This window comes from Rhinatrema bivittatum, chromosome 4 (assembly GCF_901001135.1).
Source record: "Rhinatrema bivittatum chromosome 4, aRhiBiv1.1, whole genome shotgun sequence".
Taxonomy (NCBI): domain Eukaryota; kingdom Metazoa; phylum Chordata; class Amphibia; order Gymnophiona; family Rhinatrematidae; genus Rhinatrema; species Rhinatrema bivittatum.
The window spans coordinates 248,566,931-248,584,252 of NC_042618.1; the positions used below are offsets into that span (position 1 = coordinate 248,566,931).

General features: G+C 45.9%; 1 protein-coding gene across 2 annotated transcripts in view; it reads right to left on the reverse strand.

Annotated features, from left to right (window-relative positions):
- Positions 1-7,494: 7,494 nt before the first annotated feature.
- Positions 7,495-17,322, reverse strand: part of IPO8 (importin 8) — a 285,959-nt gene continuing 276,131 nt past the window's right edge. The window contains exons 24-26 of one of the 2 annotated variants that reach the window (XR_003856437.1): positions 10,402-10,518; positions 9,502-9,604; positions 8,569-8,647 (exon numbers count right to left, since the gene is read on the reverse strand). Coding sequence is in view for 1 of the 2 variants with exons in the window: in XM_029600000.1 (XP_029455860.1) it covers positions 8,550-8,647; positions 10,402-10,518 (215 nt within the window). In the remaining variant the exon portion in view is untranslated. Of the gene's footprint in view, positions 8,648-9,501; positions 9,605-10,401; positions 10,519-17,322 lie in introns of both variants that reach the window. The other variant, XM_029600000.1, reaches the window with a different exon arrangement.

Here is a 17,322-nt window from a genome sequence, read left to right on the forward strand (position 1 = left end):
TCTTCCTCCCTAAACTGATATAGCATTTTCTTTCCAATTCTTTTTCTCCTGGTTTTTACAAATAAATCTCCTAAAAATTCCTGAGACATTCAATGTATAATAAAACTATCTTTGTTGATTCATAATTATGGGCCAATGCTAATATAGTGAAGCTAATGGAAATAAATTGTACCACTTGTAGAATGCTTTTGGTTTTTGGATTTAAAAAAAAAATTAAATCCCATGTTGTGTGCTTTTATAAAACAGATTTCTGCAAGAAAATCTAGATTTCTTTTTAATCAGTTAAAAGTTGCAAACATGTAACTGCAATAAATCAGAGCTCTGGAGTTGGGAAAAAGTTCATTGCTGCCAGAAATTCCCATCAGCCTGATAATGCAGGAGGGGAGGGGGCAAGTACCTGGTAACAAAATGATCTGGTTAGTTACTTGATTAAAACATGATCTGCTTTGCTATCGAAACATTTCAAAACTTTATCCCCCCCCACCATCTATGTAATTTTTGGTTTGTAGAACCACCGAGTTTCTTGCATTTTTTCAGTAGTTTTCCATTTGGCTTATCTAGTCATGACCTATCTGATGCTATTACTGCACCACCAGCTTCTTTTTTGCTCAAGTTACATGCATGGGGAGGGGAATTACAGGAAACAGTATGTAGGCTTTTCTGTATATTTAAAGTACATTCATAAGTCTCTGGATTTCAGTGGACAACTGGCCTAAATATTGGTTGCTGGTATCTGAAAATCAATGGTCACTCTGATTTCAAAGCCATAAAGGCGGAAATGCACATTACCTCCACTTTCCTGTGACTGGATACAGTCTGTAAATAAATACCTAAAATCTCTGACCTCTTGTCAGACTGAGCACAAATTACTTGTAATAGAAAAAAAAATTCTGCAAGGGAGACAAAAAGTAATAAATATTCAACACCTTATCTATACAATCTCTTGAAAATACAAAATATAATTTAAATTGTTCCCCCCCCCCCTCCTTCTAGAAACATTTACCCAGGCCTTGAAAGAAGAGTCACTTAGTTTGCACAAGTACAGATTCTGTCCATATCCATTACAGTTTAACAGGGAAAACAGAAAATGCATGTGAAACAGGAGCACTCCATTCTTGGTACATCTAATAAAATTCACTCTGTAGTTGGTTGGAAAACAATGAATGAACAAACACCCGATTAGGGACATCTGTTCTCCAAGCAAGTGGACAAAAGCCTGCTCCTCGTGACATCACAATGCTGCTGAATTTCTGCCAACAGACACCAGAACTTAATAAGCTGTGACCGAAGAACTATTACAGGGGTTCAAATTTCATAAAGCTTTCTGTTGAACAAATAAATGATAGATAACCCTTAGAGAAAAGAGCACAGAGGAAGGGAAAGGAGATGGCATTCTTGACCTAAATAAAGTACTGAAAACTTTGATGCACTGTATATGTGGCACATGTACTACATCAGCAAAACCTATACAGAGACTATGTTCACAGTCCCTGAGAGGGAGAATCCCTACCATTGCCCAAATTCTCAATGGCCAGATTCTTAGTGCATGTATCTGATGGGAGCCACAGGCTGTTGCCCCCCCCTGGCCTAAGACCGCTGCTGGGATGGTGGGGCTAGAGGAAAACGGAGGATAAGGAGGGATGAGAGAGAATGAAAAATGGAAGAACCTCTTTCCTTCCATCAGCCCCATCAAAATCTGGTTTTGAATAAGCTGGAAATCTACCAAAGCAAAAGGAAAACAGAAGAGCAAAAAAAAAAAAAAGATCTGGTTAAGTGTAAACAGCAGTAGAAGATGGTGGGAAACACCCTGCAAACTAAAGATACAGAAGTGCAACTGCAGACAAATCAACTGGCTCCAACTATATTCTAATGGGAAACTACTTTTCCAAAACATATGGACCCTGTTTGTATCTGGAATGATAAAGAAAAAGTTGAGATGGAATCTGCAGGATCAAAAAAGAACAAAATATTAAAAAAAAAAAAAAATTCAGAAGCTGGATTGATGCCACAGGATGAAACAGACATGGCTGACACTATTGCCTGGACTCACAAGATATGACAGACAAGCACAAGGAAAAGGAAACAGGCAGTCAGACTAAAGGAAAGGAAAGTAAGATTGGTTCTTACCTGCTAATTTCCATTCCTGGAATACCACAGACTAGTCCAGACAAGTGGGTTTTGCATCCCTACCAGCAGATGGAGGCAGAGAATAAAAACTTTTCAGGCACTGCTACTTAACTGAGAGTGCCACCTGCAGTCCTTCAATATTGACCTTTACCCAAGCCAAGATATCTACTTCCCAAACCACCAAGGATTTTCTTCATTCGGCGCGAGCTGAGGTTCAAAGTTGGAACCCCTAACAAATCTGGACCCTCAACCTCAAGGGCAATGAAAACTTCCAACCCAAAACTGATTAAACTATGTACAATCTTATTCAAACTCTGCATCACCAGTATCCAGAAGTGGGAAAAGTCAAGTCTTTAGAAAAATAAATGGGATGGGCCTCTGGACTGATCTGTGGTATTCCAGGAATGAAAATTGGCAGGTAAGAACCAATTTTCCTTTCCTGTTTATATCCCAGATCAGTCCATACAAGTGGAATGTACCCAAGCCCCTCTCTTCACTGGGCGGGAACCTGAAAGACGCACATGCAGCACACTTTCTCCAAAAGTGATTTCCTCCGGAGTCCGAACAGTCAAACAGTAATGCTTGGTAAAAGTGTGCAAAGACTATGTTGCTGTTTGACAAATCTCCTGCGGAGATACCAGCTGGCACTCCCCCAAGGAGGCTGCCTGCTCCTTAGTAGAATGCGCTTGCAGCTCCTCTGGAACCGATTGACCCTTACACAGAGGCCGAAATGATCGCTTCTTTCAACCATCGTGCAATCGTGCTCTTCACAGCTTTGCAACCACTCTTTGCTCCACTGAATAAAACAAAGATGATCCAACCTCTAAAAGTCATTTGTAACAAGATACCGCAACAAAACCCATAAGGTGAATCTGAGATTAGGTGCGGAAAGGCTGGCAATTCTACCATCTGGCTGAGATGAAAAGAAGATACGACCTTGGGCAAAAAAGGAAGGAACCATACGCAACGAGACTCCGTTGTCCGAAATCCTCAAAAATGGATCCCTGCATGACAAGGCTTGTAGCTCTGAAATTCACCTATCTGAACAAATTGCCACCAGGAACACGGTCTTCAAGGTGAGGTCCTTCAAAGATGCCCTTCTCAATACTTGAAAACAAGGCCCACAAAGCACTACAAGAACCAGATTAAGGTTCCAAGATGGACACATCCTATGAACTGGAAGGCGCAAATGTTTTGCTCCTTTAAGAAACCGTATGATGTCCAGATGAGACACCAGTGGTCTGCCCTGAAGCCTCCCTTGAAAACAGCCCATGGCTACTATCTGAATTTGGAAAGAATTATAGGCTAATCCCTTTGACAAGCCATCTTGCAAAAAAGCCAAGACCTGGGCAACATCCACCTGCAAAGGATCAAGTCATGGACCCCACACCATTACTCAGTCACCATACTGGGATATATGCCAGAGAAGTAGATGACCTCCTAGCCTGAAGCAGAGTAGTAATTACCGGCTTTGAATACCCTTTTCAAGCTAAAACACTGCCTCTCAAAAGCCAGGCTACCAGACAGAAGCAACCTACCTGTTCAATAAGATGTGCCCTTGATGAAGTAACCCCCGCAGGTGACTTAATTGGACGGGACAGTCTACTGCCAGTTGAATCATATCTGCAAACTACAGATAGTGTGGCCATTCCAGCGCCACTAGGATGACTTCCTGGATGTTGTTTGATGCGACGAAACACCTAACCTATGAGAGGCCATGGGGGAAATACATACAGCAGAAGTCTCAGCCATGGCTGCAGTAGAGCGTTGATTCCTTCGTAGTCGAATTCCCTCCTGCAGCTGAAAAACCTGACTGCCTTGGCATTTCCTCAAGTCACCATGACATTGAATTGGGGCTCGCCCCCCCTATGCCAAATGAGGGCAAAGGTCTCTGCTGACAGCTCCCATTCCCCCGGATCCAGCTGCTGTCTGCTGAGACAATCAACCTGCACATTGTCAATTTCTGCCAAATGAGAAGCTGCTAGTACTGCTAGATGTTTTTCTGCCCAAAGAGCTCCTGGGCGACTAGCCAACTTTTCGTTCCGCCCTGACTGATGTAAGCTACCGTCTTTGCATTATCTGAGAATGCTTGAACCACACGCTCCCAAATCCATGAAAGGCAAGTAATGCCCTGTGAACTGCTCTCATTTCCAGTCTATCAACCAGGACTCCTCTACCGGTGACCACCGACCTTGGGCCGTCAATCTGACATACTGCTCCCCAACCACTGAGGTTGGCATCTGTGGTCACTACCACCTAGTTCAGGACCTCCAGCTCCACTCCTTTCTTCAAATTGGGACATGACAGCCACCACAAGAGACTGGATTTGGATTCCCTCTGGAATGGCAATGATAGCTGAAACTCCTCAGCTCCTCCTTCCAATGGGACAAAAGCACCTTCTAGAGAGGCCGCATGCCGCATGTGAGCAAACACCCATGGCACCAACTCCAGCGTAGACGCCATGAAACCTAGAATCTGTAAATAATCCTAGACTCTGGGAACCGACTGATTCAGCAGTTGAACAACTTGAGCCTGCAACTTGACCATGCTCTCTGATGTAAGGAATGCTTTTGTCTAACCGGGTATCAAATGGAGTCCCCAGATACTCCGACGACTGAAAGGGCTCCAGGTGGCTCTTCACTAGGTTTATCACCCAACCCAGGGACCTTAACCGTTCCGTAATTCGTCAGTTTGAACAGTGACACTCCATCTCTGACTTCGCCTGAATGAGCTAATCATCCAGGTACCAGGATCCCTTCCCTTCTGAGGGCCGCCACCACCACCCTTCGTGAAAGTTCTTGGCGCGGTCGCCAACCCACCCGAAGGGAAGCGTTTGAAACTGAAAATGCTCTCCCGGCACCATGAAGTGCAGAAATATTTGATGGTCTGCTCAGATAGGAATGCAGATACGCTTCTGTTAGATCCAAAGATGCAAGAAAGTCTCCCTTGCACACTGCTATCATCATCCGCAGCGTCTCCATATGAAAACACGGTATCCGCAGCGCCACACTGACCTTCTGCAGATCCAGAATGGGTCGAAAGGAACCCTTCTTCTTGGGAACCATGAAGTAAATCGAATAACTTCCTCGGCCTTATTCCCCTAGAGAAACCTTTGTCTCTTCCAGAACCCACTGATCAAAAGTGATTTTGGTCCACTCTTTGTAAAAAAAAAAAAAAAAAAAAAAAAAAGGGTTAGTCTCCCCCTGAAAGCTTCCAGGGAGGAGTGGCCTATGTGGCAGATGCCCACCTTCATTGGGTGGTCTTACCTCCTCCAGTACCCTGTCAGGAACTATCTCTGGAAGGTCTACGTTTCCCCCGAAAGAACTACTGCCTTCCTGAACCTTGTTTTCTGTGTCGATCCGGAAGAACTCCTATAGGAGCAAAACCTCATTTTTTCTTGAAAATGAGTGCAGCGGAAAAGTCTTCTTGCCAGTCTTATCTTCAGACAACTTATTCCCTTTGACTATCCCAAATGCTTCATTAGCTTATCCAGATCTTCTCTGAACAGCAGCTTTCCTTTGAAGGGGAGATTACAAAGCTGCGCTTTCGACCACACATCCACTGCCCAATTACGAAACCATAGGAGACTCTGGGTGGCTACCGCGGACACCATATTTCTAGCTGATATCTGAACCATATCGTACAGGGCATCCGCCACGTAGGCCACCCCCACCTCCAACTAAGCCTCCTGTTTGGAATCAGTGAAGGCCCATTATGTAGCTTCTGCACTCACCACAAACAAGTTCTCTGCATTAGGCAAGCACAGACTGCAGCTCAAAGGCTCAAAGTTGAGACTTCAAACAGCCTCTTCATCAGGATCTCTAACTTCCAGTCCTGGACATCCTTTAGCACTGCCGACCCTGTTACGGCAATGGTAGTCTTCTTGGTTACTGCAGAAACCACCACATCTATCTTTGGAAGTTTCCAAACCTCCAAGGTCTCCTCTGGCAAGGGATATAACCTGGCCTTAGCCCTGGCCAATTTCAGACCAGCCTCGGGAAAATCCTACTCCGGGTCAATCAGCTTCTTTACTTTCTTCGGAAACGGGAAGGCCTCTGATGGTCCACACAGCCCGTCCAACACCAGGTGCACACCCTCATTGTCAGAATCCTCCTGTGTGACCTTGATCCCAGTTCTTCCAGCACCTGGGGAATGAGAGGCCACAACTCCTCCGCACCGGGGTTACTACCCACCAGAGTGCTTGCAAGATAAGTGCCTGGGTCATCTCGCGAGTCCTCCTGTGGAACTTCCTCCTCCAAATCTTCAGCTGAGTTTCCTCCACCCCCAACAGGCATCCCAGGCCCAATAGCCGAAGAATGCCCACCGACCTGGACTGCGCCTCTGCGCTAGGCTTCTTAGCTGAGCATTGGGACTTCTGGGTGGCTGAACGCTTACTCGCTGCTTCCCTTTTAGCAAGATAGACCTCGTGGAGCAGCAAAACAAGATCTGAGAAAAATTCATCAGACCTACTGGCTTCCTTCTCCACCACATCCTCTCCTGATTCCCCTGCACCTTCTCTGTCCTCTACAAGCCCTTGCTGCACTGGAGATAGTGGAGGAGGGGTGTCTCTGAGCTAATAACTGGAGGCAACATGGTCACCATCTCCTCTGACACCCCCCCCCCCCCCAGGGCATGTGTGCAGTGACCGCCTACTGAGCCTTCCATGGAGGCCCCTTCCCCTCCAGAGGCACAGCCGGTGCACAAAGAGGCTCCATTGAGGCGCGATCGCCTCACACAACAGGCCCGCCAAAGTTTACCACGCTCCATGGAAGGCGCCATGTTTCTGCTGCGCCCTGCAACAAAAATAACTCTGACCATGCTGAAAACGCTGTTACGCTGCTGCTGTCCCGACCCCAAGTGCTACAGCTGAGCCACGGGCATCCTTTCTCATCCCCAAGGGAGCTTACCACACTGACATAGCCAACCGAAGCCCTGACAAAAACACTTTTTTTTTTTTTTTTTTAACGTGACAGCCACCGAGCAGCCCAGAGAGTAAAAGTAAGATATTTTCCTGCTTCTGGCTGCTCCAGTCGGTGGGAAGGTGGGAAGGCCTCAGGGGGTGCGAGGGAACCAGGACCTCTGGCTTTCCCCTCCCCCTGGAAATCAAGGGTTGAGCTTGGCCAGGGATTACCAACCTCCCCGCTCACCCTGCTCAATCCGAGGGATGGCCCATGAAGGAACCTAACACCTCAGGGAGCACCAGTCCTCTCTTATCTCCTTTCCCTTCCTTTTCTCTCTCTCTCTTTTTTTTTTTTTTTTTAATAACTAAATTTTAGACTGCAGGTTGCACCTCTGCCATCTGTTGGAGACAGAGAAATACAGAGGGACTTGCAGGTGGCACTCTCGGTTAAGTAGCAGTGCCTGAAAAGTTTAAATTCTCTGTCTCCATCTGCTAGAAGGGATGCAAAACCCACTCGTCTGGACTGATCTGGGGTATGAACAGGAACAACAAATTTTTACCTTGGCTACGATGGTACAGATTGTGAGTCCTAGGGTTTATTAAAATCCCAAGCTCTCTGACTGGAAAACAGCTCAAGGTATTAGAGTGCAGTAGCAAGCATGTGGCACCTTCATACAATCCGACGACGTAAAGTCTAAATCTCATTCTTTGATAAGGTGTGAAAGTAGATGATGGTTAAGGCCAGTGATCTTATTAAAAAGAGAGAAGTCTCAAAACATGTGGCAGGAAGTCAGAAGGAAAGAATTAACACTTTGGGACGCAGATTTCTTCACATCTGACTGACTGACTGACTTTTCTTTTTAAGACACTTTCTTGACAGTGCTAACATACTTCCTTTTCTATTACCCCCTAGGATCTTGATCCCTGAAGTAAATGACTAGCACACTTGGGCCTTTGAATCTTGTTTCTGAAACCAGAGTGATCTGTAAGCAATAATCAAATAAACTTTGAATAAAATTTCAGGTAACAACCAAATGCATAACCAAGGCTTATGAAGATCAATAAATCTGTCTTTGCACATAAGAAAAAAAAATTACAATGTTTTCTAAAATTACCATTATTTGCCTTTGCTTCAGGCAGTCCAAGTACAACAAAAGGCACTGTTCTCCGTATGACTCCATCTATGATGTACAACAAAAACCTGGGAAGTGCAATTCCATTAGAATTGCTCCATCCAATTCACTACGCTTGCTTTTTTTTTTCCCCTGTCCATCTCCCCTTCCATCTTCCAGTCCAGCCAATTCTATAATCAAAGAAATATTTAACATACAAGCTGGTTACGATGTTCTCAGGAAGACTGTAGAAACCCATCTGGAAGCCAGTACATCATTAGAACCATAAAAAAACAAACAAAAACAAAAAAACCCCAAAAATCAGATCTGCCTTCCCATTCCAAGGTAAATTATTACAACAAAAATGATGGAAGTCCTTCCCAGTTGCAGTTTTTCTGTAATTCTGTCTATCAGTTGCCAGCAGTAGTAGTTCCCCCAAAGTTAAACGCTGAGTGCAATCCTTTGCTGTCAATCTTCGAATCACTCTGCTGTTCAATCTTCTTAGACTCTACAGTTGAGGGAATGGAATAAAAATAAGACAGGTACAATGGAGAAGTGATTGTATATTGAATACTGAAGACTATTCATTAGAGTACAACTAGACATGGCAGTTTCTTTCTGCTCTTTTCTGGCTTCCAGCCCAATCAGAACCAGAGCACTGCTGACCTCTAAATTCTGGGCAAATCTGCAGTCACCCAATTTGCCATAAGGAAGTCATGCTATATGAAAATGTATACAGGCCAATTCTCAATAGCTAGCACCATGATTCAATAAACTATGCTTTCATGGATCACTTAATCGAGCCTCTGACACAATATGAGGCATGAGATTCAGAACTCACAAATTTAACCCACTGAGGAGGAACTTAAATGGTTCAGACAGGTACATTGTACCATGTCTTCTATCTGAAGGCCCTTTGCGGTCTGAAAAGCTCTTGTACGTCATCATCCTTGGACGAGTCTTATGTTTGTCCAATAGGGAACGTAATTTTGTAACCATGCACAGTGGGGTAAAGCCTTAACGCAACATTCTTGTGCACAAGTTTGCTTTGAAATATTGTGCCTAAGTGCAGTGGTATGCATACAAAAACTCATCCGCACAAAAAGTTACATCTGCTGTATCACAAGAGTGTCACTTCTGTGGGTGAACTTACGTGCAGACTTTTAAAATAAAAAAAGAAAATAAACACAAGTTCCTAACTTTACTCCAATTCTGCTCCCCTCCTGAAATGCCCCTCTCCAGATCCCATAAGTAGGCATAAAACCAAGTTACTTTTACAAACACTGAGCCCTGGTCAATTTTAAGAATAGCCATTTATGTTCACAAAACCCCAAAAATCAATCCTAAAAAATGCATATTGACCTGCAAAGAATCCAGTTCTCTCCGAGACTAATGCAGCTATTAGCACTCTTTCTTGTATTACATTAGTGTTTTTGTATTGCTGTGTTTTTATTGTGTTTTGAATCTGTGATAAAATGGAAATCAAATCTAAATAAATAAAAATATACACATGGAACTAGAAATAGTTACCCCCTTTATCCATTATAAATGTTAAGCCACTAATTTTAAAAGTCCGTGTATATGTCTCCAGCATACAAAACATAAAACAAACATGTATGTTTGTTTCATGAGTTTCATGTATTTATGTTTATGAATATTATTTTGTAAATCGCGATGATCTATTTTTGGAATCTGGTGGTATACAAGAAATGCACATGCAAATAAAATATAACCAGGCTGTGAGGAGACATGAGACTAATATTGTGTGCACACACTGATATAAGTAGAAGAGCTCCTAGTACCCGATTCTTCACTTCCAATCCCTTGGGGCCAGAAATGGTTCGGGTTGCCAGAATATCTAATGAATGCACATGACATACAATTGGAGGCAGTGTGCATGCACATCTCTTTTGTGCATATTCATTAGGGATATCCTGAAAACCTGACACGTTTGTTGCCTTCAAGGACTGGCAGTGAATACCACTGAACTATAACATTAAAACTTGTTCCACGGTAATGATTCACATCAGCAGACAGACACACACACATACACTTGTCTCAGGCGAGTCAGTCAACTGCAGACAGAAGCATTTTCATTAAAAAAAACCAAAAAACCAACCCACACTCGTCAGCATTTAAAAAAAAAAATTCATTGGTGAACTATTTACATTTGCCCTGATAGTGTTTTAGGACCTAAACACCAATATGCAATCTTCCTGATTCTCTTCACTTACGACCCAAACATTTCAAAGAACAGCAGACCTGTGGCGCTTCTCCTTTGTTCTGCCAGTGTATAGATTTCCTGTAGCTGCTTCTTCTGGTCATCACTCAGTGTTGCTGTCAGCGACTGATACCATGTGGTGTCCCTACTCTGTACCGCTAAGAAAAAACAAAACAAAACAAAACAGGAGGTGGAGAAGAGGGGACAGGGAGGAAAGACAAGAGATATTACAAGACCACAGACCATCCATGTGAACTCCTAGGAGCTGATACAGCTTATCTGATCTCTTTACATCTTTGAATGAAAAGGGAAAAGGGTAAATAATTTTCATAGCACACCAAAAACAAAGCCATTGAACATGGAAATAAGTCTGGTAGACGTGTTGAAAAAGTTTACTATATACTTCAGTACAGAAGATTTGTAAAGCTACCAGGAAGAGTATATCATTTTGTTATTATCCGACCTGCAAAGTTTGAGGAGAGTTGGTTATGTAATCTTTACAGTAAAGAAAACAAGAATTTGGATACAAAAAATACTTTGTATCACCACCTCCTTCTGGTCCCACCTCTCATGCATTAAATCATATTAGTGGATCTTTACGAGTCTGACTGATATGACAAAATAATGTTTCTTCTCTTCCCTGCAGTCAAAGTTGTGGCCCAAAAATGATGGATAGCTTTTATATTTTAGCCCCATGAAAAGTATTTCCTGCTCCTTACTGACTGCCTTGTTCACAATATAACCGGATGCATGTTCCTAGCTCAGTGGATGCCAAAAATGAATTAACTGATGCCAACAAGTCAATTTTCCACTCATCAAGAAGTTGGTAAATGGCTCTTTTGTTTTGCAGTGGCATAGCAGTTTTTAGATATGGGTCAATTCCAGAGTTTACAGCTTGGGTAAAACACACAGGGTTATGGAGAGAAGAGGTGTTGGTTTAAGGAGAATTTACATGTACATCTATCCAAAGTGGTTGAGAAACAGAGGAAAGCTGAGAGGGCCAACGGGTCCTTCTCTGCCATCATCTACTACGCTGCTTTGTAAATCTGAAATAACTCAGAAGCATCAGTGATGTTATCTGTTCACAAATTTCTATCTTTCAAAACTGCCTATCTTATAGTTCCAAATTTATAGACAAGTACAAATACTTCAACAAATGAAAACCTTGATAAATTCAGTGGCTCCCTTGAAAATTTGCAATATAATTAATAAGAATGATTAATTGTACACATGCAAAGGTTAATATGAAGAGTTCAGGAACAGGGAGGCCTTCACTTTTAAAATTTATTATAATGCTAAAAAGGAAAATTGGTTCCTACCTGCTAATTTTCATTCCTGTAATACCACAGATCAGTCCAGACAAGTGCTTTTGCATCCCTACCAGCCAATGGAGGTAAAGAACAAAAATTTGAGGCACTGCTACATAACCGAGTGTGCCACCTGCAGTCCCTCAGTATTGACCTGTAGCCAAACCAAGATTATATAGAATTCTCTCCCCCCCCCCCCCCCCCCCTCCCGGCAAACTGGAAAAAAAACCCCTGGGGTTGGTCTCCCCTGAACTGGAGTACCTACACGAACCGCAAGGCCCAAAAAATACCCTGCCAACTGGGGAAACTAAAATAACTTAACTGTTGCAGTGGCAATATCCAAGTAATACCGCACATCTGAGTACCAGGAAGGTCAGTCTTTCGGTAACAATACCGGGGAAGCCCTTTGGAGTGATCTGTGGTATTACAGGAACAAAAATTAGCAGGTAAGAACCAATTTTCCTTTCCTGAACATACCCAGATCAGTCCAGACAAGGGGGATGTCCCAAAGCCACCCTAAACCGGGTGGGAACCTGAAAGACCCGCTCTCAAAATGCTTTCACTAAAGCCCACATCTTTAGACGCCCGAACATCCAAATGGTAATGCCTGGTAAAAGTATGCAGGGAGGACCACACCGTGGCCCTACATATTTCCTGCAAAGACACCAACTGACACTCGGCCCAAGAGGCCGCCTGTGCTCTAGTAGAATGTGCTTTAAGGCCACTGGGGACCACACGACCCTTAGCAATATAGGCCGCAGAATAGCCTCTTTCAACCATCGGGCTAAAGTAGCTTTCGACGCCTTGTCTTCTTTCTTCGCTCCACCAAACACAAAAAAGATGGTCCGACCTTCAGAAAGAATTGGTAACTTTCAAGTACCACAAGAACGCTCGAAGATCCAAAAGTTGAAGATCTCTACTCAAGGCAGAGTCTCTAGACCAACCTGGAAAACCAGGCAACTCCACTGTTTGACTCACATGGAAGGCAGAGACCACCTTTCGCAAAAAAGAAGGCACCGTACTCAGAGACACTTTGTCAGTGGAAATACATAAAAAAAGGGTTGCAACAGGAAAGAACCTGAAGCTCCGAAATATGTCTGGCCGAGCAGATTGTGACCAGAAACACAGTCTTTAGCGTAAGATCCTTCAAGGAGGCACCACCCAAAGGCTCAAAGGGAGGTTCAGAGAGGACTCGCAGGACTAGGTTAAGATTCCAGTCAGGACAGACCTTGCAAAGCAGAGGCTTCAAATGCTTCACTCCCTTGAGGAAATGAATTAATCCGGATGAGATGCCAAAGGCCGGCCCTGCACCTTGCCCGAGACAACCCAGAGTCGAAACCTGGTCTTGGAGCGAACTATAAGCCAGGCCCTTGGACAGTCCGTACTGCAGAAAGGACAAAATCTGTGGAATAGAAGCCAGCAGAGGATCCACCCCATGTTGGCTGCACCAGAACTCAAAAACCTTCCACACCCTACATAAGCCATGGAAGTGGAAGGCCTTTTAGCCTGAAGAAGGGTAGGAATCACCTGCTCAGAATATCCTTTCATACGCAGTCGCTGCCTCTCAAAAGCCAAGTCATGAGGCAAAAGTGATCCTCCCAATTCGAAAATAAGGGACCCTGGCATAGTAACCCCTGAAGGTGAGCCAGCCGAACAGGACCATCCATCGCCAGATGCACCAAGTCTGTGAATCATGAATGATATGGCCACTCCAGCGCGACCATTACCACTGTCCCTGGATGTGTTTCTATGCGATGAAGCACTCAACCTAAGAGTGGCCATGGAGGAAACATACAGAAGACGACCCGTCAGCTAGGACACACTAGAGCATCTAGGCCCACTGAGCAGACGTCTCTTCTGCGGCTGAAGAACTTGAACGTCTTCAAGTTGGCTCTGTTTGCCATGAGATCCAGCTGAGGAACTCCTCATCTGGCACAAATGTGGTTCCAGGCTTCTGGGGACAGTTTCCACTCCCCGAGGTCCAGTTGCTGTCGGCTTAGAAAATCCACCTGCACGTTGTCCACTCCAGTGATATAAGAGGCTGTGATCCCTTCGAGGTGGCGCTCCACCCATGCAAACAGCAGCTGGGCCTCCTAAGCCACAGCGAGGCCGACCAGATCCCCTAGGCCGAGCACCCCATGCACAGTGCTCCCCAGTGTTTGAGACTGGCATCCGTGGTCAATATCACCCAATCTGGGACTTCCAGAGGCATACCCTTGCCAAGATTGGTCAGAGACAACCACCACGCCAGGCTGGTCTTGGCCTCCCATTTCAGAGGTAAGGGGACAAAATACTCCTCTGACATCGGGTTCCACCGAGACAGCAATGCTTTCTGCAATAGGCGCATGTGGGCAAAGGCCCACGGAACCAGCTCCAATGTAGACACCATGGACCTCAGCACCTGTAGATAATCCCAGACCTTCGGAACTGGAAGATTCAGCAAGCGGGAAACCTGCTCCTGAAATTTCAACATTCTGTCTTCCGTCATAAATACCTAGCCATGCTGGGTATCACAGAGTGCCCCCAAGTACTCCAGAAATTGAGAGGGTACCAGGTGGCTCTTTGCCACATTGATCACCCAACCCAGGGAACTCAGGAGTTGCCTCCCCCGCTGCACCGAACGAGCGCACTCCTCCTCCGACTTTGCCAGGATGAGCCAGTCGTCCATGTAGGGGTGACTAACACCCCCTCCCATCTCAAGGCCGCAGCCACCACCACCATCACTTTCGTGAAAGTGCGAGGAGTGGTGGCCAGTCTGAAGGGAAGAACCTGAAACTGGAAATGCTGTCCCAGGACCTTGAATTGCAGGAATTTTTGATGCTCTTTTCGGAAAGGAATATGGAGATAAGCCTTGATGAGGTCCAAGGATGCCAGAAACTCTCCTTTGCGGACAGCTGTGATCACCGTACACAGGGTCTCCTTCCGGAATCGTGGCACTCGAAAGTTCAAGTTCACTTTCTGCAAATCCAAGATAGGCCAGAAAGTGTCCTCCTTCTTTGGTACCACAAAGTAGATGGGACATCTTCCCTGTCCCTGCTCGTCCAGGGGAACCGGGAGGATGGCTTCCAGACTTATCAGACTGCATAGAGTTTCTTCTACTGCGTTGCAATTTCTTTGAGAAGAACACTGGGACTCCAGAAAGGCATCGTTGAGTGGGTGAGAAAATTCTAAGGCATAACAGTCCCTTCTTACTGCCAGGTCAGAGGTGATATTGACCCATTCGTATAATCGGGACAACCTGGAGTGGGCGCCCCTGGCTTCATTGGACCGGCTTACTGGCTCCAGAACCCTGACTGGAACCACCTCTTGCGGAACCGGCTGAGGCCCTGAAAGGCCTGCTGATGATTTGATGACTACTTCTGTCCCGCAGTGGAAGAACTTCTACTGGTCCGAAACCTCCACGACTCTCGGAAACGAGAATGAGCGGGAAAATTCTTCCTGATGACCTTCTTATCCTCTGGAAGTTTATTGCCCTTGATTTCACCCAGAGACTTCATGAGCTGGTCTAGGACCTCCCCAAAAAGCAGCTTGCCCTTTTCCGGAAGGTTCAACACTGACCAATTACGCAGCCACAAGAGGTGGCGAGCCGCCACCATCGAGACCATACTGCTAGCCATAGTGCACACCAGATCAAAGAATCTGCCACAAGGGCCACCCCTGCCTCTAGACGGGCCGCCTGTGTGGGGGACAGTACTCCCAGAGATGCCTGCTCCTGTGGCCTCTGAATCCAGCATAAGCAAGCACGCTGCATCAAGCAGGCGCACACCACTACCCGGAGACTCAGCGCTGAGAACTCAAACATGCACTTCAATTGGACCTCTAGCTTGCGATCTTGGACAACTTTGAGGGTCGCTGCCCCAGTGACCGGAATCGTAGTCTTCTTGGTCACTGACAACAGTGCAGCATCGAACTTAGGCATTTTTAAGGCACTCCAAGTGAACCTCCAATAAGGTATACAGTTTCGCCAAGGCCCTTCCAACCTTCAAGCCCGCCTCCGGGAAATCCCACTCCTGACTAATGAGCTTCTGAATCTTCTTTAGAATGGGAAAGACACTGGGAGGACCCCGCAAACCATCCAGGATGAAGTTAATGCCCTCGCTATCAGACTCCTCCTGAGTCAGTTTGACCCCTAATTCCTCCAAGACCTGAGGAATGAGTGACCGGAGGTCCTCTTTCTTAAATAAGCACACCACCCAGGGGTCGTCCCCCTTCGCTCCAGCTGCTTCCGGGAGGTCCAGGTCATCTTTGCTGCCCTCCTCTGGAGATTGGTCCTCATCCGGGTCTGCCCCCATGTCCGTAGCCGGAGAGGCCACCCCCTCCTCCATCGGATCGTCAGAGTCCCCTAGATTCCTAGGTTCTCAATCCGGACAAGTGGTCCGCGACCTGCAACATCCATCCAGTCTCTGAGCAGACGCCCCCAAGGATGCCCGAGCTCTCTTGGACGTTCGCAGAGAGGGCTCCTTGGGTCTCCACTTGGCTGCCTTATGTGCTAAAAAGGCCTCATGCATAAGAAGGACGAATTCTGGAGAAAACCTGGAAAGGCCCTCTGACACCCATTCCAGGCTGCTAGGCTCGGAAACCTCCCCCTCCTCAACACCATTCTCACAAACCTGCGCCGCAGGGGAAAGAGGTGGAGGAGAGTCAACCGCCTTGCGGTCTGTCAGAGTTCCCTGACTGCGATTCCTTACGGGAGTAGAAAGGGGAGAGGACCCCTTTAGCCCCACCCCCATGGATCAGGAGGCCCTCCGGGTGTTAGGACCCTTAGCGGAGGATTCCCCCTCCCCACTGCAGCACAGCCAGTGCACAGGGAAAAGGAGCTAAGGAGGGCTGACCAGGTCCCACAGGCTCTACAGGCCTCCACATGTAGTTTCTCTGACATCCTTACTGCTGCAGCACCCCTACCGTGAGCAAGGCCACACAACATGGTCCCATCAGACCACCCAGCAAAATGAGCACAGGAAGGCTGGCGAGTGCAGGAAGGTTGGCAAGCGCAGGAACTGTGCGCGGGGAAAGAAGAAGGCAGCAGAGCACTGTAAAATGCAGCAGAAACAGGGGAATCCCCAGCCTGCTGTCCGTTCAGCACCACGCGGTCGGGCAGAGACATAAGAACATAAGAAATTGCCATGCTGGGACAGACCAAGGGTCCATCAAGCCCAGCATCCTGTTTCCAACAGAGGCCAAAAACCAGGCCACAAGAACCTGGCAATTACCCAAACACTAAGAAGAACCCATGCTACTGATGCAATTAATAGCAGTGGCTATTCCCTAAGTATAATTGATTAATAGCCATTAATGGACTTCTCCTCCAAGAACTTATCCAAACCTTTTTTGAACCCAGCTACACTAACTGCACTAACTACCTTCTCTGGCAACAAATTCCAGAGCTTTATTGTGCGTTGAGTGAAAAAGAATTTTCTCCGATTAGTCTTAAATGTGCTACTTGCTAACTTCATGGAATGCCCCCTAGTCCTTCTATTATTCGAAAGTGTAAATAACCGAGTCACATCTACTCGTTCAAGACCTCTCATGATCTTAAAGACCTCTATCATATCCCCCCTCAGCCGTCTCTTCTCCAAGCTGAACAGCCCTAACACTGAATTAAAAATAAACCCGCTCCCCAAACAGGAGAAGCCACACGCGCCGGAGCAAAAAAGG